We start from the raw sequence: 23,825 nt of genomic DNA, 5'->3' as shown, positions 1-23,825 counted from the left end.
ACACGAACACACTGGACTCGGTTCGGTTCGGCTTCGACAATCCCGCCAAACGGTTCTGATGTTCCGCGCGTGCTCGTCGAGATGACGGACAGCCAGGCGGACGCGCATTGCTCGTTCACGACGCGCCGCTGGTCCTGATGCTGCGGGCGCGCGATCATTAGCATCTTCATCGTCAGCATCACCGAGACGGTCAGAAGCTCCAGATGAGGAGATGCCTGATGTGTTCGAACCTCAACCGAACCTCAGCCGAACCTCAGCCGAACCCGTGAATGAACATCTGTCAGATTATTTAGGAAACCCGCGCGGATCTGACGCTTTAACTCGCGCTTCGTGACGCTTTTCCTCCACATCTTCCCTTCTGGAGAGACTCCGGCTCTGTAACGTGGATATGTTGAGAGACACGTAATGATGGATGGGATTATCAGTGTTTTGGGGGTCCTGACGCTGGTTCTGGAGGGCATCTGGTGCCAGGGAGTGTATGGTGAGTGCCAGCAGCTCACACACACAAGCATTTATATGCCAGTCAACATACCGTGTGTGCGTGAACAGGTGCCATTTCATAAACCATCTTCCCAACAGCCAACCCACAGGTTTTTACACTGCGAAATCATGCAATATATATATATATATATATATATATATATACATATATATATATACACACACACATATATTTGACCAATTATTAATTTGAAATTACATTTAGTGGCATTTTTAGAATGCACAAAAACACAATCACAAGTTTCTTTTAGCTGTAAGATTTGGGTTTGGCTTGCTCATGTTAAACCATTCCCACAGCATGATGGTTCAATATTCCCAATTAATCCACAGGTTTTTAGAGGGAAAATAATGCATCACAAAAAAAGAGCAAATGTGTGCGATATATTTACATGCATGATTCAAATCCGTCCGAGATAACAATGTAAGAATTAAAATGCATAAAAACAGAATGATTTTAATTGCAAAAGTTTCTTTTAGGTGTGGCTTAGTCATATGCAAGTTCAAAAATGCAATTCATTCAGTTCATGCATTGAGTTTTTCTCAGTTGCATTGAGATGCGTTTGCACACGTTCGTTTGCATTGAACAAACGCTGTATATGAACGTGACAGCAAGCATCTGAAATCTGCATATTATTCTGCATTCTCATCGTGTATTCTGCAACTCGTGTGGGTTAACCAGAGCTTTGCATGAGTCAGAGTGTGTAAATGTCATGAGGGAGAACATCTAAGCGCTGTTTACTCCGGGCTGGGCTGATCTGAGACCTGAGATCTGAGATGTGGGCGTCATATCAACGAGATAGCTGGTGTTTCTGGAGTCGGTTCGCATGCAGGACAGTGTCCGTGTGTCCCGCAGGACTAAGAGGATAATAGAGTTTGGGCTGAGCTGATCCATGAGAATGCACTTTAAAATCAGTGCCGATGGAGGAATGGAAATGACGCTGTTGAATGCCAACACACTCTGATGATTATATGTAGTTGTGTTCACTGCATGCGCCTTACACACACACTTCATTTCAACACACTCCTCAGAACAATATTTAAGATTCATGCGCTTGAATTGCATGTAAAATTGAAACTAATAAACATAATGTGATGCATAAGTGTCAGTCATGCATAAATGAAACGGCTCAGATCTTTGAAAAAAAAAAAATTCTATTTCAGTTTTCTACTTCAAAATGGCATGCTTAATTCAATTGTACTGGCTGTTTCTTTGTAATTATTGGTAATTATTTACTTGCAGTTTCTGAGTGAAAATTGCTTGTGTTTTAAATACACAATAGTAATTATAGAGTAGTAAACCTAACCTTTACTTAAATCCTTCATATATAATGCATTATACAAGTATTTTAATGCATGACCTGTGCACCTTATAATGCATTTTATGATATTGTGAATAATTACATAAATACATTACAGTATTCATTGTTACACCTTTGGAAAGGATAATGACAAACAACCAAAGAATCTTCAAATATTTGAACGCATTTTAACTTTGGTTGGTTTTAACTATATATTATCCACACAAAAAAAAAATGCAAATAGTTAAATGATTTCTCGAGTGCAGATTTATGTACATTAAGTTTAAGTTAAAACTGTGTAATGCAAATGCATGGAAATTGTATGTGCAATTCATAAATTAGTGTCTACATTCCCAGCAACGTCATCAAACAGAGTAATTTCAACTCTGATGACATCATATATTCGTGCAAATAAATATGAATACAGCATGTGCAATACATGTGCATTTGCAATGTCTAATGTTCTTCTATTTTAAGCAAACATGTGAAGTGCTGATAATTTCCCCCGTCCATTAGTGAAGTGATATTGATTGTTCCGTTTCATTCATTCATGATTGGAACGTGTAATTCTGTCAATCAAACCCCAGCATGCATTAATGCAGTGTTTGAACAGACGGTGTAATGTGACGGTTACTCGTGTGAAGGATCCCAGTCTAAACATGATTATTATAACTGTTTTTGACTTGATGATTTACTGTATCCATGCATTCAGATGAGTGAACTCTTGTTGTTCCGCCTAATTCTGTTTGGGAAGATCGTGTTGAAGTCGAAGTGCTTTTGATATTGGCAATTTCATATTTCTTTCATTTCCGAACAAACACTTTTGTTTTGCACCGCTAGATTAAGTGTTGGACTGCTGCTGTGTTTGTGCTGTTTATCGTTTATTGCTGCCTCAGAGGATGATGGGAAATGTAGTTTGCATTTTAATTAAGGCTTCTCTTTTTTTAGCTTGACAAATGCTCATTTTATGTTTGGAACGACATGATGACAAAATGTATTACTTTAACCTTACTTGTAAAAAAAATGATGTTCTTCCTCGGTGTTTCTGTCTTGTTTTCCAGCACAAATATCTAAACATTCTTAAATCAAGATACATTTACTGGAGAAGCAAAATGACTGAAGATATTAAGCATTGCTGAATGTGTGAAGGGAAAACAAGTTTATTTTTCTGACACCATGACAGATATTTGTTCTTACTTTAAACACAAACTCACTTCATTTTGATACATTTTCCAGTCTGAATATCTTCAGTCATTTTGCTTCTCCAGTAAATGTATCCTGATTTAACAATGTTTATATATTTTTTGAGTGAACTACATTTACATTTTTGTATTTAGCAGACGCTTTTGTCCAAAGCGACTTACAAATTAGGACTAAATTAATGATTAATCGTGAAGAGGCAAAAACAACGCAAGAAGTTCAGGCATTGTTCAGAGTAGCATAAGCCCGATAAGGGAGGATTAAAGGAAAAGGAAAGAAATGTTTTTTTGTTTTGTTTTTTGGGGTTTTCAGCTGTCTTTTGAATGTTGCCAGGGATTCTGCATTCCGGATGAGGGTGGGGAGAGCGTTCCACCAGCATGGAACCGTGAATGAGAATGTTCTGGAAAGTGATTTTGTGGAACCACGAGACGTCGCTCGTTGACCGATCGTAGGCTTCTGGTAGGGATGTAGACTCGTAGGAGTGAGTGAAAGTAGGAGGGAGCTGAGCCTGTGACAGATCTGTAAGCAAGCGTTAATGCCTTGAACTTGATGCGAGCAGCGAGAGGTAGCCAGTGCAGAGAGATGAACAGAGGAGTGACGTGGGCCCTCTTGGGCTCGTTGAAGACAAGACGAGCTGCAGCGTTCTGGATCATCTGTAGAGGTTTAGTTGCACATGATGGAAGTCCAGCCAGAAGAGCATTGCAGTGGTCAAGCCTAGAAATGACCAGGGCCTGGACGAGAAGTTGTGTTGCATGCTCAGTTAGGAAAGGCCTGATCTTCCTGATGTTGTGCAGTGCAAACCTGCATGATCGAGCTGTCTTTGAAATGTGATCTGGGAAGGTCAGCTGGTCATCAAATATCACTCCCAAGATTTCTGACTGACCTTGATGGGGTGTGATTTAGGGATGTTAACCGATGACCGTTTGACCGATGGTTGACCGTATCAACGTTAACCGATCAAAGTTGTCGGTAGTCGGTAAAAAAAAAAAAAGTGATCTCTAAATAAGGCTATTATAGACCGTGGACTAAACGCTACTACAGTTAGCCATCTCATTCCAAGATCTTTTTGTGTGAAGTGAACAAATCCCTCACACTCAATTTTTCATAACTTGCCTATTTGTACTTAATAAACCAATAAAAACATTTGGCGCGAGGTCACAGCGTTTGGGTTCGCGCGCTCACAAGGTTTGCGAGAAGTAAAGGCTACAGGCTAAAGCACTGGAGGTTAGAGCCAGGGCAGACGACAGGAGGAAGCGTGCAAAGAAGTGTGTGGGACCATTTCACCAAAAAGAATGACACAGATGTAAGTTGCAACTTGTGTGATACAGTGCTATCATCATCCTTATTATTGTTAGCACTACCTCAAACTAAAGCGCGTCTCTTCGGAGCTGTCATTTTCTTAAATGAGCCGCGACAATGTTTCAAATGAGCTTCTAACGCCGGACAAACACGATCACCCTGTAACTGTTACCCAAACCATTTAGAAACTAAGGAGCCATTTGTCCTCCGATTACATATAAGCTCCTCGGCGCCGCGTTTGCGGGACTCATGTTTCGCGCTGTAGGGGATTTAAAAAAAGTGACGTGAGTTGAAGGGTGGTGCCGGGCCAGTGTGTGTGTGAGCGGGAGGCAGAGCGGCAGAGAGATGCGACAGAGTTGCGAAATTGCAGGCGCGGCTCGAAATGGCTGTTATTTCAAATAGCGTAGCATATTTTAAACTAATCGGTTAACCGGTTTCAACCGGCTAATGAGGCTCGGTGGTCAGTCAAGAATTTTTTTTTAGTTTTCGCCATCCCTAGTGTGATTGATGATGAATCTAGCTGGATAGTGAAGTCGTGCTGTAGTGATGGGTTGGCAGGGAGGACGAGAAGCTCAGTCTTTGCCAGGTTAAGCTGCAGGTGATGTTCCTTCATCCATGCCGAGATGTCCGCCAGACAGCTTGAGATCCGTGCAGCTACTGTGGGATCCTCTGGTTGAAATGGGAGGAAGAGCTGTGTGTCATCAGCATACCAGTGGTGGGAGAAGCCGTGTGCCTGTGTGATGTGTCCCAGTGATGTGGTGTAGATGGAGAAGAGGAGCGGTCCCAGCACTGAGCCCTGGGGAACCCCTGTGGTCAGTTGATGTGCTCTGGATACCTCGCCTCTCCATGCGACCCTGAAGGACCGACCTATGAGACTCAAACCAGTGGAGGGAAGCTCCTGTGATGGAACTATCCATTTCTTTGATAGCTTGACTTTTCATCTGTATCGAATGTAACCCAGAATTACCTGTTTACACAAGATGAATATAATTCAGTTCGAGAATATTCTGAATAAAGTATTTGTATGACTCAAAATTCCGATAAATACTATTCATGCATGAATGAGAATTGAGTTGATTAATTTACTATCCAAAATTACTAAAAAAGCAGTATGATAATGGCAAAAGCATCTCCAGTTTGTTCCAATTACACTGATTACATATATTCATATCATATTTAACTTTAATATAACGATTTTAGTGTACTCTTTCTTAGAGCAGCTCTTTGATACAGTCTCTTTTGTATTTTATTCATCTTCACTTGGAAAATAACACAAAAAGATACAACACTGTGGAAGAAGATGATTTGTTTGCAGTGTTTAATTATGTGAATGCTTTATATTGTTGAATGTGTTTTATGTTGGATCTGTGATGATGATGATGATGATGATGATTGCGAATGCGTAACACTGTTTTTGTGAGACGCTCATTGAGACGCTCTTCTAGAAAATAAGTATTAGTATATTTGCAATGTACTATTGAAAAAGTGCACTGCAAAACATGATTGTCTTGTTTCCAATCCAAATACCCCAAAAAATCTTAATTCAAGAAGCATTAACTTAGGTAGTAAAATGCTAGTAAAAAATATATTATGTCTTGTTTTCTGGGGGGAGAAGATCAAAATAAAGTGAGTTTTTGCTTAAAACAAGCTAAATTATCTGCTTATGGGGTCAGAAAAATAATCTTGTTTCTGTTTGAATTAAGACTAAGTTGAAAACAGGACATAATATCTTATGTAATTTTACTCATAGTAAATGCATCTCGATTTAAGGAATTTTTAGATATTTGGACTGGAATACTGAGTAAGAAAAGCATTTTTGCAGTGTAGGGACATCATTTGTTTGTAGTGTTTAATTATGTGAATGCTTTATATTGTTGAATGATGATGATGGTGATGGTGATGATGATTGCGTAACACTGTTTCATGCGACGGCTCAGTTGTTGAAAGCGTTAAGTCGAGATGCTCTTTCTCTGTTTTCCCAATGAAGTGAGAGTGTGTGTTGAGATGCTGGACTCTAAACTCTATGCTAATTCATTCCTCCAGTGCAACTAAAGCGCTCTTTGTTTCTTCCAGCTCCTCCTCTAGAGCTCTTGATCAATTCCCTGGCATCAGACACGTGTGTTCATACAGTAATGAGAGTCAGAGCGAAGGTCCACGCCTGTACCTGGAGTTACACAACCGATCTGATGGGGATTTATGCATGTTTTTGCTTCTCAACTTCTTGTACTGCAAAACCCATATTTTATGTTGGATATCAGAAAACATTGATAATAATCATAAATGTTTCTTGAGCATCAAATCATCATATTAGAGTGATTTCTGAAGGAAAATTGAAAATTCAGCTTTGATCACAGGAATAAATTACACTTTACTATATATTCACAGAGAAAATGTCTCAGGTTACGACTGTAACCTATGTTCCCTGAGAACTGGGAACGAAACACTGCGTCGAAATGACGCTATGGGGGACGCCTCAGTGTGACAGGTGTCTGAAATCACAATCAAATTACGCCAATCAGATTGCCCGGCGACAGCCCATGAATCATTAGCGTGCGACCTGGAAGTATATAAGGGCGCCTTGCAAACATGATAAATACCTCATCGTCTGAAGGGACTGTTAGGCAGGCATCCCGAGGCATGGTGAAAGATGCAGTGTCTCATTCCCTGTTCTCAGGGAACATAGGTTACAGTCGTAACCTGAGATGTTCCCTTTTTGAAATGACGCTATGGGGAACGATATACCCACGCCGCCATGCTAAGGGGCCCACTGAGGCCAATTGTCTGATTGGCCAGTGAAATAACAGTCAAGCTCCCCATGATGGGGCTCAGGGTCAGGAAGGCCTGCTAAGGTCAGAGCCTGACCATCAACCCTGCTGTTTGGATACTCGCAGACTCACTTAGAGGATTAAAGAGGCCTACTAGGCCTGAAGCAAGTCAGTGCTGTCAGCCATCTTCACACTGCTGGGGACTCGCCTATCAGGGAGGCCTGGTCGGGCCTACTAGCTGATAGCAAGTCTATTCTGCTACAAACATACACTGTTGGGAACCATACTACACCAAAATAACTATTGGGCCCACCCACAGGAGGCCTAATACGGCTAGCTACCTGGTCGTGGCTATAATGTACGTCCAACAATGTTGGGACTCACCTCCGAGGAGACCTGTTAAGGCCTACTACCCATCAGTGAGTCTACTGCCCGAACTATTGAGGCCAACCATCAGAGGTAAGCTGGCCTCAAGAGCCCTCTTGGGGCTGCTTGGTCAAGGAGGTTTGGTGAGGCCTGCCACCTAACTGCGCAGCCTTCAGTGGCAGATAAGCTGTTTATACAGTGCCTACAGCTTTCTGGTACCTAATCACTTTGCCAAAGGCAGTGTACTCAGCAACAAAGCAACATCCTTTAAGCAAGGGGAGTACAACATACGCCACTCTGCCTCTATGGAGACCCCAGTTTTTTCTTTTAGTCAGGGGCCTACCATCTGTACGCATGGGCGTTAGCACATGGCAATGCTCTGGCTTCACGGGAGCGTACTTCGAAACCCAAAAAATTAAGTGAAGGTTAGAACTTCCCGCTCGACCCGAGCCATAGTGGTGCGAGGTAGAGTAATACAGAACTGAGAGTGGGGTACTCACTACCTACCCTGTATCAACAGGGGAGTACCACCACCTAACCCTGAGATTCAACAGGGTTCGGGCCGACCAGTGGCTCGAGGGGTAACAGGACCTTATCTGCGCCCATATTGGGGAAGTGGGGCTAGATTGCAAGCCACCCACCTACAACCCAACTCGAGCAGGTAGCTCAGCGAGCTGAGTGGAGGCTATTCTGGTGGCCTGGGTCCATATACTAGTTCTGCACAGCGAGGTCGGGCAAACAACAAATCAGTCTCTTTGTGAGGCGAAAGACGGCCTAAACCCTGTTCAAAAAAGACCTATTGTACCGGGGAGGCCTTATTGAAGGCCTAACCTTAGGTCTTTACTACTCATGCCTCTGCACCAACCTGCATTACTCTTTTCACCCCCGAATGCAGAGAAGGGGGCGGGCCTTGGCCGAACGACTCCCACCATGGGAGGAGGCTGTCATATAGGGATGCTTAAAAAGCCTACATTCACATAGTGAATGGCCAGAGGCTGAAATGCTTTAGCAGAACGCCTCCAGTATCCCTAGTATAGCCTAGGCCAGCTACTACAGCGGCCCTGGTGAGGGTCAGCCTGTCAGCATAGATCTGCCTGAGGGCTCGGAGGAGCCACAGCCTCAAGACAGAGATGTCTCATATGAGGGCTGCAAAAACGCTCAGCCTGTACGAAAATCCAAACAGAGCTCAGGGGAGCGATGTACTCAGGACCAAACAATGTCAGACGGCCGTGGGCTGGACAAGCTCCAGCGTCAGTCTACACTCCAAAACCAAAAATAGCCCAAGGGTTAATAGCCCAAGGGCTAACACAGATGTGTCTCAGAAATAAAACAAGCGGCAGCACAAAACACTTCCATTCTTTGTAGAATGACGTTCTGCCACTTAGCGCTCACAATAATCTCTAACACTCTAACATTCCATTTATATGAATGAGCGGCGGCCTCAAAAAGCTCTCATCATGAGAGGAAGCCTAAGCTATTAACAAAGCTCTTTACAACTGGAACGAGCGGTGGCAAACCCCGTGAATACACAAAAAGGAAGCCATCACATACTCACAAAAGACGCCCAAATAATTGGAGCTTCTTTAAATCGTTCTAGCCACCTAACAGGGGAACTTCAGGGCTCTAATATCCAAGTTTACCTTCCCTTACCTTAATGTACAATACCGTGACCCCATAACTCTACACAGGGAACAAAAGGTCTGTAGAGAAATACATTTTAGTGTTAGTTGCACACAAAAAAATGTTTCTTAGAGAAGACCACTCAGCTCACTTGCGGCGTGCGGAGTGAGGACTCTATGAACATGGGGTCTACTACTTTACATGCCTGAAAGAGTCGCTCTCACTAACCAAGCTGAGGCGGGCCATCAGAACATCGGTCTCACCATGGGCCCAGCCTCAGGCCTGATGTAAGAAACGCCTGGGGAGTCGGGAACAGAGGACAGGGCTGAGATGTAACACGCCCTCCGGGGAAGTGATCCGACACTGCGTTTGTGCTGGATCCCCTCGCTCAGATCCCTCTTCTTGCTGGAGTCACGCCTCTTCTGCAACCTGCTCCTCCATGGAGGGGGCGCACGAGAGGTGACACAGGCTCTCTGGCCCTGTCTATGGTCCTCCGACCATGAAGAATTAGACCCTCCCGCCTGTCTGGGTGTGGATCCGGATCTGAGCTGTCTACTAGTCCTGAAAGCAGCTGAACGTGTCTTCGCCTCACTGAACTTCCAACCACCGCCTCCACGGAGGTGCCAAACAGTTCAGAGGGCGAAACCGGCGAGTCAAGTAGAAAGGCCTTCTCTTTCTCCCCGATGTCAGCCAGGTTTAACCACAGATGCCGTGGCCACCATCACCACCATCGACCGACCGATCACGGAGAGCAAGATCTGTGGTGCGGCGCCGCTCAGCGACCGCCTCAGGAGACATCCCTGCCCCCTGGTGGAGATACGTACTGACCCGCTGCCGTGTATGCTGTCGCCGGTCAATCTGATTGCCTTGATTTGATTGTGATTTCCGACACCTGTCCCCATAGCGTCATTTCAACGCACTGCGAGTTCCCTTTCGAAAGGGAACTGTGGTTACCATGGCAAATAATGTAATTGTTGAACTGGCCAATAAATGTCACTGAAAGAAAGATCCCACTCCCCGAAATACAATAAAACAAAAAATATATTTTTATTAAATAATGAGAGAAATAAGCAATTTTGTGTACATTATTTGCAACATTCATATCAGCATCATATTGACATCTTACATGCTCGAAATCATATCAGCATAAAAAATAGATGAAATGAAATAAAATAAATTAAAATACAAAGTTAAATTAAATAAAAAAATACATAAAATTGAATAAAACTACATTTAAAAAATACATAATATAAAATAAAAATAAATACATAAATAAAATTCACATTTACAATCACATATAAGTCAACTTTCACTATTATGATAAATCTTTGCCGTTGTCGTCTGAGAGCTGGTTCGGTGTCTCATGCTAATCTCTGCATGTGTCGCTTCAGCCCACACATCCATCCCATGAGTGATGTCTGTCGTCATGGCGACCGCATCCGCCACACACTCCTCACAGAGAGAGAGTCAGTCGCTGAAACAGAAGTGACGTGAGTGTGAGCTGAAAGGAAAACGTCAGCGTTTCATGTGTTTATGTGAGTGTGGTGCGAGAGGTTAAAGCGTGTCGACACCGATATATTCTGTTTCGTCTGTCAGAAGAGCTTGAGTTTCATTCAGATCCATTCAAACACTGAAAACATCATCATCTCCCTCAGTGTTTCTGTCTTGATTTCCAGCACAAACATCTAAACATTCTGAAATCAAGATACAATTACTGGAGAAGAAGCAAAACGACTGAAGATGTTGAGTCTTTCTGAGGAATGTATCAAAATGAAGTGAATTTTTTTTTGTTTGTTTTTTACTTTCAAATAGTTAAATAAAATTAAAATAAAGTAGTTACAATAGTTTTTGCAGTGTTATTTTAGTATCATTATTATATTATTTGTATTATATTATATTATATTGTATTATATTATAATATTAAAACTAAAAAAGTCACAATAGTTTTTGCAGTGTTATTTTAGTATCATTATTTTTTATTGTTTTATTTAATAATTTTATTATTATTATTATTATTTTTTTCATTGCTAAAACTAAAGAAACTATAAGAAATTACTAAATACTATATAGACACATTTAAAAAAGTAATACAATTTCAAAATTAATTCAAGATTATTAAAAATGTAACTCAGAAAATACAAAAATAAAGCCAAATTCAAAATAATAATATAACAGAACCTTTCACAAAACATACAATCATATTTTTCCTAGTGTTTAAAAAATGGAAACAAAGGCCTGCATTTGTTTTTTGTTTTTCTTATTAATATTTACTTAATCAATGAATAAACATGTCATGAAATCAGATGAATCAGAGAGTGTTTCAGTGTTTCAGTCATCTGTGGTTTCTTTCATTCACTTGTTTCTCAGACGCTGGTGGTTTGAGATTCTCACGAACATCTTGTATTGTGTTTCAATATTCATGACAAGCTGCTGATGCACACGTTGTGCGTTTGTTTGCTCTGTCACGAGGTGTGTTCGGCTGTTTCACAGTGCGATGAAAGCGTCTCAGTCCAGCGGGATGTTCAGGGAAAACCACAAACTGCTTCTTCTTTACATCAGCACACACTGAAAGATGCTTTGAGTCTGAAACTCAGTGTGTGATGTTCGATTATTAGTGGCATGTAATTTGTTTTCTGGCATTAATATGTAGTAACGAACCGATTTATACTGTGAGAAAAAGTTTGAAAACCATCAAATTTTTTGCTATACATATATATATATATATATATATATATATATATATACACTCACCTAAAGGATTATTAAGAACACAAGACAATCTCCTGAACTCCAAACTGAATGTCAGAATGGGAAAGAAAGGTGATTTAAGCAATTTTGAGCGTGGCATGGTTGTTGGTGCCAGACGAGTATTTCACAGTCTGCTCAGTTACTGGGATTTTCACGCACAACCATTTCTAGGGTTTACAAAGAATGGTGTGAAAAGGGAAAAACATCCAGTGTGCGGCAGTCCTGTGGGCGAAAATGCCTTGTTGATGCTAGAGGTCAGAGGAGAATGGGCCGACTGATTCAAGCTGATAGAAGAGCAACTTTGACTGAAATAACCACTCGTTACAACCGAGGTATGCAGCAAAGCATTTGTGAAGCCACAACACGCACAACCTTGAGGCGGATGGGCTACAACAGCAGAAGACCCCACCGGGTACCACTCATCTCCACTACAAATAGGAAAAAGAGGCTACAATTTGCACGAGCTCACCAAAATTGGACAGTTAAAGACTGGAAAAATGTTGCCTGGTCTGATGAGTCTCGATTTCTGTTGAGACATTCAGATGGTAGAGTCAGAATTTGGCGTAAACAGAATGAGAACATGGATCCATCATGCCTTGTTCCCACTGTGCAGGCTGGTGGTGGTGGTGTAATGGTGTGGGGGATGTTTTCTTGGCACACTTTAGGCCCCTTAGTGCCAATTGGGCATCGTTTAAATGCCACGGCCTACCTGAGCATTGTGTCTGACCATGTCCATCCCTTTATGACCACCATGTACCCATCCTCTGATGGCTACTTCAGGATAATGCACCATGTCACAAAGCTCGAATCATTTCAAATTGGTTTCTTGAACATGACAATGAGTTCACTGTACTAAAATGGCCCCCAAAGTCACCAGATCTCAACCCAATAGAGCATCTTTGGGATGTGGTGGAACGGGATCTTCGTGCCCTGGATGTGCATCCCACAAATCTCCATCAACTGCAAGATGCTATCCTATCAATATGGGCCAACATTTCTAAAGAATGCTTTCAGCACCTTGTTGAATCAATGGCACGTAGAATTAAGGCAGTTCTGAAGGCGAAAGGGGGTCAAACACAGTATTAGTATGGTGTTCCTAATAATCCTTTAGGTGAGTGTACATAAATTGATCGAAGAACTAAACACTAAACTTGGTTAAGGTCTTTATCTGACAAAATTATTTAATTATTTGACTAAAAAGGCAGCAAGAGGACTACAGCTAGAGGAAAAACAAAAATGGGAAAATAATCAGACATAATCAGTTATTAATATTTCATTGGTTCTGTTGTTTTTGCATGCATTCTTATATGACAGTCTGGCCAAAAGAAATCAGTAAAATCATGTTTGATTGCGTTATTATCATCACAATGAAAAGCAATCGACTCCAAGCACAACTCAATATGTCATAAACACGGCTGAATAATCTGACTAGCGGCTGAAGACGGCCTCTGCTGTGTATGTGTGTGTGTGTGTCAGATGCTGTTAGTGTGCAGTGTGTTTAACACGGGTGTTTAACCTGCTGGAAGAGAGACTGAAGCGAGTCTCTTTCTGGGAACAGTGTTTGCTGTTGGACGGGAGATCACAGCAAGATCATCGGCTGAACACTGAAAAACACGCTTTTTGTCTTGTTTCCAGTCCGAATATCTAAAGATTCTTAAATCAAGAAGCATTTAAGAGATGAGTAAAGTGACATTAGATATTATGTCTTGTTTTCTGGGGAAAAAATCTAAATGAAGTGAGTTTTTGCTTAAAAAAAGCTACATTTCTGCCAGTGGGGTCAGAAAAATAATCTTAATTCAAACAGAAACAAGATTATTTCTCTTATCTCATTGGCAGATCATTTTGCCTTTTTTAGGAAAAAACTCGCTTCATTTTGATTTATTTCCCCAGAAAACAAGACATAATATCTAATGGCTTATATCTTATCTTATTTACTACTTTAGTAAATGGATCTTGATTTAAAGGGTTAGTTCACCCAAAAATGAAAATTCTGTCAGTAATTACTCACCCTCATGTTGTTCCAACCCCGTAATACTTTCGTTCATCTTCGGAACACCAATTAAGATGTTTTTGATGAAATCTGAGAGTTGTCTCACTCCTCCACAGGCTTATGGACATTATAACTTGCTGGCCCAGAAAATGTATTAAAGACATTGTTAATATAGTCCAAGTGACTCCAGTGGCTCAACCTTAAGTTTATAAAGCGACGAGAATACTTTTTGTGCGCAAAAACAAACAAAAATAACGACTATTCCACTTTTCATTTCCTTCTCTCTGGACCTCGAGTCTTTTTCCGTAGCGTTTAAGCGTAGCGCGTCTGTGTTGCACGTCACCACATAGGCTCACTATTGGGCGACGCTGGTCATGTGTAATTTCTGGTGACGTGCAACACAGACGCGCTACGCTATTACACTACGTGAAAAAACCCGAGGCCCAGAGAGAAGGAAATGAAAAGTGGAATTAAGTCGTTATTTTTGTTTGTTTTTGTGCACCAAAAGTATTCTTGTCGCTTTATAAACTTAAGATTGAGCCACTAGAGTCACTTGGACTATATTAACAATGTCTTTAATGCATTTTCTGGACCAGCAAGTTATAGTGTCCATAAGCCTGTGGAGGAGTGAGACAACTCTCAAATTTCATCAAAAATATCTTAAATTGTGTTCCGAAGATGAACGAAGGTCTTACGGGGTTGAACAACATGAGGGTGAGTAATTACTGACAGAATTTTCATTTTTGGGTGAACTAACCCTTTAAGATTTTTAGATATTTGGACTGGAAACATGACAAAAATCCGAAAATCAATAAACTCCTTTTTAAATCAATATTTTGTGTCAAATTATTGATTTATTTGGTAGGTAGCCATGTAATAAGAGGGATAATGTAGAGCGAGGCGGTTGTTATAGCGAATACAACCCCTTCAGGATTCAAGCTCCGCTTCGCGTCGGGTCCCGATCAGCCTGTCGGGGGTGTATTCACTAGAACAACCGCCTCGCTCTACATTATCCCTTACATATAGTGCTGTCAAATCCATTAATCGCATCTAACATAAAAGATTTTTTTTACATAATATGTGTGTATATATATATATATATATACTGTATATTATATTCATATACTAGATGTACCGCATCGCGGTACAAAATATGACCGCCGCTCAGGCCTGCACTGGCTTTCCACAAAAATAAATGACGTGGAGTAATTTGGCTGTATTGCGTGTTTATGTATATACCTAAAAAAAGTAATAGTATGTGCATATCTGTCTGTGTGTGTGTGTGTGTGTGTGTGTATGTGTGTGTCTGTGTGTGTGTGTGTGTGTGTCTGTGCGTGTATGTATGTGTGCGTACATGTGTGCGCGTGTGTGTTTGTGTGTGTGTGTCTGTGCATGTGGATTTGTATGTGTGTGTATGGGTGTGTGTCTGTGCGTGTGGATGTCAGTGTGTGTGCATGCTTGCATTTGTTTGTATTTCTGCATGTGTGTGTGTGACAGTATCATCCTAAACCAGCAACCCTTCGCTCAACACCACCATCTACAGGCCGATGAGTGTACAGTCACTAAATGTGCACATAAATGAATTTATTTTATACCCCCCCATGGATGAAATTCTACAAAACTTAGCAGAGGATACCCCCAGAGGATGTCAAGTTAATCATACACATGAAATATGGTGCAGTTCTGAACATCTCCACTGAAGATAGGGGCGATTAAAGCAGAATAATATTGCATTTTCATTTTTTATGGGAGGGGCGCAAATCACAAATGAGTGATTATGGGCTAGGTTGATGTGGGCCCTTAAGAGCAACATACCATAACAATTACAAATGTTTACAATTACAAATTACAAAGCAATAACAAATGCATTTTTTTGGGTTTGGGGGGGCCCAGCGCGGGGGGGGGGGGGGGGGTGGTTAGTGGCCCCCGGGGACCAAACGAAATTTTTCCATAAAAGTCTAGACCAACATACCATAAAAATTTCTTCATCCTCGGTGCCACGGTTCAGGTAGTTATTTAGGAAAAACTGCATTTTTTGGGGTTTGGGGGGGCGCGGGGGGGGGAGTGGCCCCCGGGGACCAAACGAAATTTTTTCGTAGAAGTCTAGTGGGGCTACATGCCCACCAAATTTCATGTTCCCCGGTGCTTCGGTGTCCCTGGTATCGTTGACGAAATATTCAGTAAGGTGACGGGAAAAAAAAAAAAAAAACTTTGACAATCCCTATATGACCGCTTTCGCTAGCGGCGGTCATAATTATAGGTATAACCATATGTATGTGTATACAGTACACACACACACTAACACAGACATGTGATCCTGGACCACAAAACCAGTCACATGGGTACATTTTTTGAAACTGAGATTTATACATATTCTGAAAGCTGAATAAATAAGCTTTCCATTGATGTATGTTTGTTATGATAGGACAATATTTGGCCGAGATACAACTATTGTAAATCTGGAATCTGAGGGTGCAAAAAAATCGAAACATTGAGAAAATCTCCTTTAAAGTTGTTCAGTTATGTTGGCGATTGTGCAGCATTCACTCACAAAAATACATGTTTTATATATTTACAGTAGGAAATTTACTAAATATCTTCATGGAACATGATCTTTACTGAATATCCCAATGATTTTTGGCATAAAAGAAAAATCTATAATTTTGACCCATATAATGTATTGTTGGCTATTGCCACAGATATACCCGTGCGCTTGAGACTGGGTTTGTGATCCAGGGTCACAAAATATATATAATTATATATACATACATATAAAGTACAGTATGTTAACTTTTATGTTAGATGTGATTAATCGTGATTCACACACACACTATATATATATACTGTGTGTATACACAACGAGACTGAACTCGTTGTGGTTTCGCTGGTCACTCGCAGTGAAACTCGTTAAGCTGTTGATCTTTATTATTCCTCTCTTCCGTGATATCATTTTTCCTGCATTCTGGACATTAGACATTCTGAGTTTTCCCTCTTTTCTTGTGCTGATTCCCTCTGTTTTCTTAAGCAGTGTTGGGTGAGTTAACTAGCCCGTCCAGTCCTGCTTACTGGTCCTGTTTCTGGTTCTGCATCAAACACCAGAGCGAGAGCTGAGAGTTCACCGGCGGCGTTTGAGCGTTGTGTCAGAACTGTATATTCACTGATTTTCTTCCGATCACAGATGAGTGCATGTGCACAGCTGACGTGACAACATGAATTTTTACTTTGGCCCTAATTAGCGAGCAGTTACACCGCTAATATTGAACGCACACACACACACACAAGTGCAGTGCATTATGGGTCTGCAGTCCGACTCTAATCCCAGCTTTGCTCCTCAAACATGAATGTTATTAATTATGAATGGTCAGCAGGGATCAGAAAAGGTTGTGTTCTCTGTGTTCTCACTGCATGCGTGGGTGCAGGAGTGTGTGTGTGTGTGTGTGTGTGTGTGTGTGTTGTCGCTGCTTTGATCAAACGCGGAGTGATTCCTCTGTGCCTGAAATAGCTGTCTCAGTTCCTGAGGGGTTTCTTTGCCTTCTTCACCGTGTGTAATCAGCTGAACTCATAACAGTGGGACTCCACTTCCCAGCATGCACCACAGCTTGAAAAATCATGCAAATTACTGCATTATTTCCACTATTGCTGCTGTGTTTGTTGCCCTTTTCAAATATCCACACATCTAAACAAGAACAAGAGGCATTTACTTGTTTTTAAGGTCTTTAATAATGTTTGTGTTGTGTGTTGGTGTGTGTTGTGTTGTATTGTGTTGTGTTGTGTTGTGTTGTGTTTATGAAGACCTGAGTGAACACACGTGTGTCAGACTCTCATCATCATCATCTTCATCATCATCATCGAGAGAGAGCTGGCAGATCTATAGCCCATACATTTCACACACACACACACACACACACACACACACACACACACACACACACACACACACACACACACACACACACACACACACACACACACACACACACACACACACACTCTCTTCCGCTGCTTCACTCTTTTACTGTTAGTTGGATTTCAAGCCGTATTCCAGTGTGTGTGTTTGTAAGTGTGTTTGCTGGCGATGGGAAGCGCTTACGTCTGAGGAGTGTGTGTTGATGCACGTCTCTGTCCTGCAGTGTTTGTATTGTGAGGATTAGCAGCATTTTCTACTTTAAATGTTAATGTTTATAGTATGCATTTAAAAACTCACAACTTACTTTTACGCAGACCTCACACACAGATGTGCGCCGGGACAAGTACATCATTCAGGCGTGTTTGGCACACTACTGACAACTCTGTCTGAATACGGACACACTTTTGTACATGCATACTTTTTTATTGTAAATATTTTCTTCTATTTTGTCTTTACTTTTAAATATAAAAATAAATGTATATAATAATAATAATAATAAATTGGTCAATATGGACTATATATATATATATATATATATATATATACATATATCTAATATTAATTTTGATTTAGTATATACATATATATATATATTTATATAATATAAATTAAAATACAATACATTAATATAGCATGTATACTGTATACAGTATATATGTGTGTGTGTGAATATATTAGTATTACAGTATTATATTTTACAGTTTTTTACAATCACTTTGCTACTATTTTCAGAACCTTGATGTCATTTTTCACAACTCTAGACACAAAACTCACAACCAATGATCAAAATGCACATTTTTCAAAACTCTAACCCTTTTCTCAATTGCTTGGATACAATACACATAAACCTTAGATCATTTGTTCATTCAACAAAAATCACCTGTTCAATATGACACAACTTAACATTAAAGTACTACTATTTCAAAACGCAATTCACACATTACATTTCAAATGAGTGTCTATTCATTTCCTTACATTGATCTAACTATCAATTGATACAACTGCTCAAAATGATAAGAAACTATTGCATTACTCTTAATGCATAGTTGTATGGAAACAGACAAACAATCTTCCATGTTTACAGTAAATCATGAAAGTTTCAAGATAACGATCCATGGATATTGTAGTCTAATTGTATTGTAGTCTAATCCACTGTGTCTGTAGTATTCTCTCTACTACTGCAGTACTTTTACAGAGATGTGTTTACTGTACATGTAGTGCCATAATGAAACCTGTATCACCTATTTTGTTCTACAATATTTAATGATTGTACGAACAATGACACAGTGAAACTATCAGTTGCTTGTGTGTGTTTGATCTATAGTTATGTCTCAACGGTATTTCACAGTAAATTAGTTTTTTGAACCAATGATTGTGCAAGTGCAAGATTTCCTTAAAGATGTGAACGCACAATGCAATGTTTTGAACATTAGACAGCCTGTGTTACACGTGATAACCGTTTTGAGTTTTGTGTCTAGAGTTTTGAAAAATGACATCAAGGTTCTGAAAATAGTAGCAAAGTGATTGTAAAAAACTGTAGTGAATATATTTTAGGAGAGGGAGAGAACGTGAAAAAATGTTCTACACTCTAAGAAATATACTTAGTCAGAAATGCGAGAGAATTGTGTGGTACAAAGACAATTACACTTTTAATTCTTTATTCCATAGCAGAACAATTCCATAATATTTCTTATAATAATTTCGGTACAAGCGTTGAAGCCGAATCTGTGTGTGTGTGTGTGTGAGTGCGTGAGTGTGAGTGTGTGTGTGTGTGTGTGTGTGTGTGTGTGTGTGAGCGTGAGTGCGTGAGTGTGAGTGTGTGTGTGTGTGTGTGTGTGTGTGTGTGTGTGTGCGTGAGCGTGAGCGTGAGTGTGTGTGTGTGTGTGTGTGTGTGTGTGTGTGTGTGTGTGTGTGTGTGTGTGTGTGTGTGTGTGTGTCAGAAGGAAGTCCCTGCAGGAATATGATTTAATGATGTTCTTGTGAAGGTGTTCTGCGTCGGACTCATATTAATATGCACTGACTCCTGCATGCGACTGAAATGATCAGGATGTCTCGTCATGGATCATAAAATCCCCCAAGGTGCCTTTCACTCGTCTGACACTGAGCGCACACCCGTCCCTATATTATAAATCACAGCGTTTCCATAATGAAAAATGTCTGTATTGCATCGCTGAAGACAGAACTGCATTAAAATCCGGCCGTGTTTAAAGGTTACACGCGAGAGACGGCCTGGTTCTCATGTCTGTATGTTTCCATTAAAATATGAACTCTGTGTTTCACCGTTTATCACTGAGAAGCTTCAAACAGTGTGTGTTGTGTAAAGCTGGAGCTCTTCGCGTGTCAGACAAAAATTACTGATTGTTTTTTTTTTTGTGTGTCAATGAAATTAATGTACTATATTTTAATTTGATAATGTTTTTTTATTTATTATTTTGTATTTTTAGGGGATTTTTTTAGACTAAATTATATTTACGCTGTAATTATAATCCATTTATTCACTTTTTGAGCATAGACCTGAAAGTAAATGTCCAACTTAAACTGTGGTAAATCTTGAACGCTTTAGAGCGACAGACTGAAGGTTGATCTCTGTTCAAAGACGACACTCGGCAGATTATTGCTGAAGTGAATAAAGTTGTAAAAAGTTAACTTAAAAAAAGTTACAGAATTTTACGTTTATTGTTATGAAAAATGCACAAAAATAATATTTTAAATTTTTATATGAAATATTTATTTTAAAATCATGTTTTACTCTAAAACTGCAATAAAATCAAAGCCATAAATCTAAACAAGTTGTGTTCCAAATTAAACGTTGATATCTCCATAAATGATCTTTCAGTGAGAGTGTGTTCGGCTGCAGTACCAAACGCTTCCACTAGAGGAAACTCGTCTCCATTCATTTCCAATGCGCTCATCTTAGACCGCGAGGAGCACAAGTGGGACTGTTTTTACAGGACCATTTAAACCTGTTCGAATCATGTCCATGATTTATTTGTGTGTTCACACAGCAAGTGCCAAAACCTTTACCAAGTACCAAAAAACAAACCAAAAAAACACGTAAAATGTTTTGGTAAAAAATTACCAGCGAGTGTGTGTGTGTGTGGAGCAAGTCTGTGGAGCGAGTGTGTGTGTGGAGCGAGTCTGTGGAGCGCGTGTGTGTGTGTGTGTGTGTGCGTGTGTGTGTGTGTGTGTGTGTGTGTGTGTGTGTGTGTTTGCTGGCTCTGTTTACCTCTCTCTCACACCAGTATGCTGAACATGAACTTTAACCCTGTTTGTGATGCGCTGAATGTTCTGATCCAGTCTGACCTCTGACCTGTTACGCTGAATCATAATCATAATCATACACTGTTGGCTCGTTGGCCAGAGGAGAACTGAGACTGAGTCTGGTTTCTCCATTCTGTCACTGATGGAGTGATGGAGATGCTCTGGATGACAGTGAATGAGAGTTATGAAGGCCTTCAGACAGTAAATGAAGTGCCAGCTGGCCAGAGACTTCACTGGGACTAAATATATGCTTTGAATAATTAAAATTTATGCAACTGGCAGTTGCCTTTATTGGAAGGGACTTACATTGCATTCATTCAATCATTCTTTTTATTTATTTATTTATTTTTATTTATTTATTTATTTAGTCACTTGTTCAGTTTTATTCATTCATTAATTATTTCATTAATTCTTAGTTATTTTTTTCATTATTTTTATTTATTTATTTTTATTTTTATTTAGTCATTTGTTCAGTTTTATTCATTCATTCATTCTTATTTATTTTCCTTCATTCATTATTAGTTATTTTCATCCATTCATTCTTATTTATGTATTATTTTTGATTTATTTGCTATTTACTTATTTATTTTTATTTATTAATTTAGTCATTTACTAATTTTCATTTACTTATTTGATCATTTATTGTATTATTTATTATTCATTCATTCTTATTTTTATTCATTGTTATTTATTTTAGTAATTTATTCGTTTTTATTTATTTATTCATTTGTTCATTCATTCATTTTATTTATTTATTTAGTCGTTTAATTACTATTAATTAATTACTTTTTTATTAATTCATTCTTATTTATTTAGTCATTATTATTATAAATTTTTTTTATATTAATTTATTTTTCCCCCCGTTTTGTTCTACTTCCATATTTCACATTTTGTGTTTAGTTCTTCTGGCAAGATCAGCTATAAGCAGGGTTTTGGTTCACCAGTTGCTTCTCCATATTCTCCATTGTATTAAAACCTTCCTCATTTAATCCCAAATGAGGATTAATTGTATATTTCCAGCAGATAACCTTGCAGTGCTCCCCCTTGTGAGGCCATTAGTCTGTTCTCCTTCAGCCATTACCAAGCGAGTTAATTTGTGTGTGTGGGGCGATGGGTTTATGTGATTAAATTATGGCTGTCGTGTGTGTGATCCGAGAGGGTTTGCGGGCGAATGGCGAGTCCTTGTGTGTAAAAGAGCTCATTGAAAAACACACCAGAGCACTGCTGGCATCTGCAAACAAAGAGTCCCTCAGATACACTTGATCATCAGCAACTTCCATAAACACGCTTGTGCAAGAAATGCAAGAAATGTGACACTCTGCACTTTTATGCGATGGAAATATGTTAAAGCTTCTTCATGGAACCATCGATGCTAATAAAGAAGAGTGATTAATCGAAACCACATTTTAAAGCAGTAGTTCACTTCAGAATGAACATTTCCTGATAATGTACTCTTTCAAGATGTTCATGTCTTTCTTTCTTCAGTTGAAAAAAAATGAAGGTTTTTGAGGAAAACACTCCAGGATGTTCCTCCATATAGTGACTTCAATGGGGTCCAACGGGTCGAAGGTCCAGATGTGAGTTTCAGTGCAGCTTCAAAGTCTCGACACCATCCAGCCGAGGAATAAGAGTCTTATCTAGACAAACCAGCGGACATTTTTGAACAAAAATAAACATTTATATACTTTGTAACCACAAATGCTCATCTTTGTAACTACAAATGCTTGTCTGTGATGCGCCACACATTATGTAATCAAGTTGAAAGGTCAAGTGTGACAGAGGCAGAAAAACAGACCCAGTGTGTACAAAGAGAACAAAGAGTGTTTTTGCAGCATCATTCTGTGTTTGTGCAGCATCAGTGTGAGTGTTTGTGCAGTATCAGTGTGAGTGTGTTTGTGCAGCATCAGTGTGAGTGTGTTTGTGCAGCATCAGTGTAAGTGTGTTTGTGCAGCATCAGTGTGTGTGTGTGCAGCATCAGTGCGAGTGTGTTCGTGCAGCATCAGTTTGAGTGTGTTTGTGCAGCAATAGTGTGTGTTTGTGCAGCATTAATGTGTGCTTGTGCAGAATCAGTGTGAGTGTGTTTGTGCAGCAATAGTGTGAGTGTTTGTGCAGCATTAATGTGTGCTTGTGCAGAATCAGTGTGAGTGTGTTCGTGCAGCATCAGCTTGAGTGTGTTTGTGCAGCAATAGTGTGAGTATTTGTGCAGCATTAGTGTGTGCTTGTGCAGAATCAGTGAGAGTGTGTTTGTGCAGCATCAGTGTGAGTGTTTGTGCAGCATCATTGTGAGTGTGTTCATTCCGCATCAGTGTAAGTGTGTTTGTGCAGCATTAGTGTGTGTTTGTGCAGCATCAGTGTGAGTGTGTTCGTTCAGCATCAGTGTGAGTGTGTTTGTGCAGCATCAGTGTGAGTGTGTTTGTGCAGCATCAGTGTGTGTGTGTTCGTGCAGCATCAGTGTGAGTGTGTTTGTGCAGCATCAGTGTGAGTGTGTTCGTGCAGCATCATTTTGAGTGTGTTTGTGCAGCAATAGTGTGAGTGTTTGTGCAGCATTAGTGTGTGCTTGTGCAGAATCAGTGTGAGTGTGTTTGTGCAGCATCAGTGTGAGTGTGTTTGTGCAGCATCAGTGTGAGTGTGTTTGTGCAGCATCAGTGTGAGTGTGTTCGTGCAGCATCATTTTGAGTGTGTTTGTGCAGCAATAGTGTGAGTGTTTGTGCAGCATTAGTGTGTGCTTGTGCAGAATCAGTGTGAGTGTGTTTGTGCAGCATCAGTGTGAGTGTGTTTGTGCAGCATCAGTGTGAGTGTTTGTGCAGCATCAGTGTGAGTGTGTTTGTGCAGCATCAGTGTGTGTGTTTGTGCAGCATCAGTGTGAGTGT

The 23,825-nt window shown here is 40.1% G+C and overlaps 1 protein-coding gene across 1 annotated transcript in view; it reads left to right on the top strand.

The window, feature by feature from the left end:
- Positions 1-408: 408 nt before the first annotated feature.
- Positions 409-23,825, top strand: part of LOC308698193 (MAM domain-containing glycosylphosphatidylinositol anchor protein 2) — a gene marked incomplete at both ends in the record, with an annotated part of 185,740 nt that continues 162,323 nt past the window's right edge. Inside the window, one exon of the mRNA XM_081378113.1 lies at positions 409-481. Within this exon, the coding sequence (XP_081234239.1) occupies positions 409-481 (73 nt within the window). The remainder of the gene's footprint in view (positions 482-23,825) is intronic.

The sequence above is a fragment of the Scardinius erythrophthalmus genome, assembly GCF_964197995.2.
Source record: "Scardinius erythrophthalmus genome assembly, chromosome: 11".
Lineage (NCBI taxonomy): Eukaryota > Metazoa > Chordata > Actinopteri > Cypriniformes > Leuciscidae > Scardinius > Scardinius erythrophthalmus.
The sequence above is the reverse complement of the archived record's forward strand: the minus strand, read 5'-3'. Positions and strand labels throughout refer to the sequence as shown.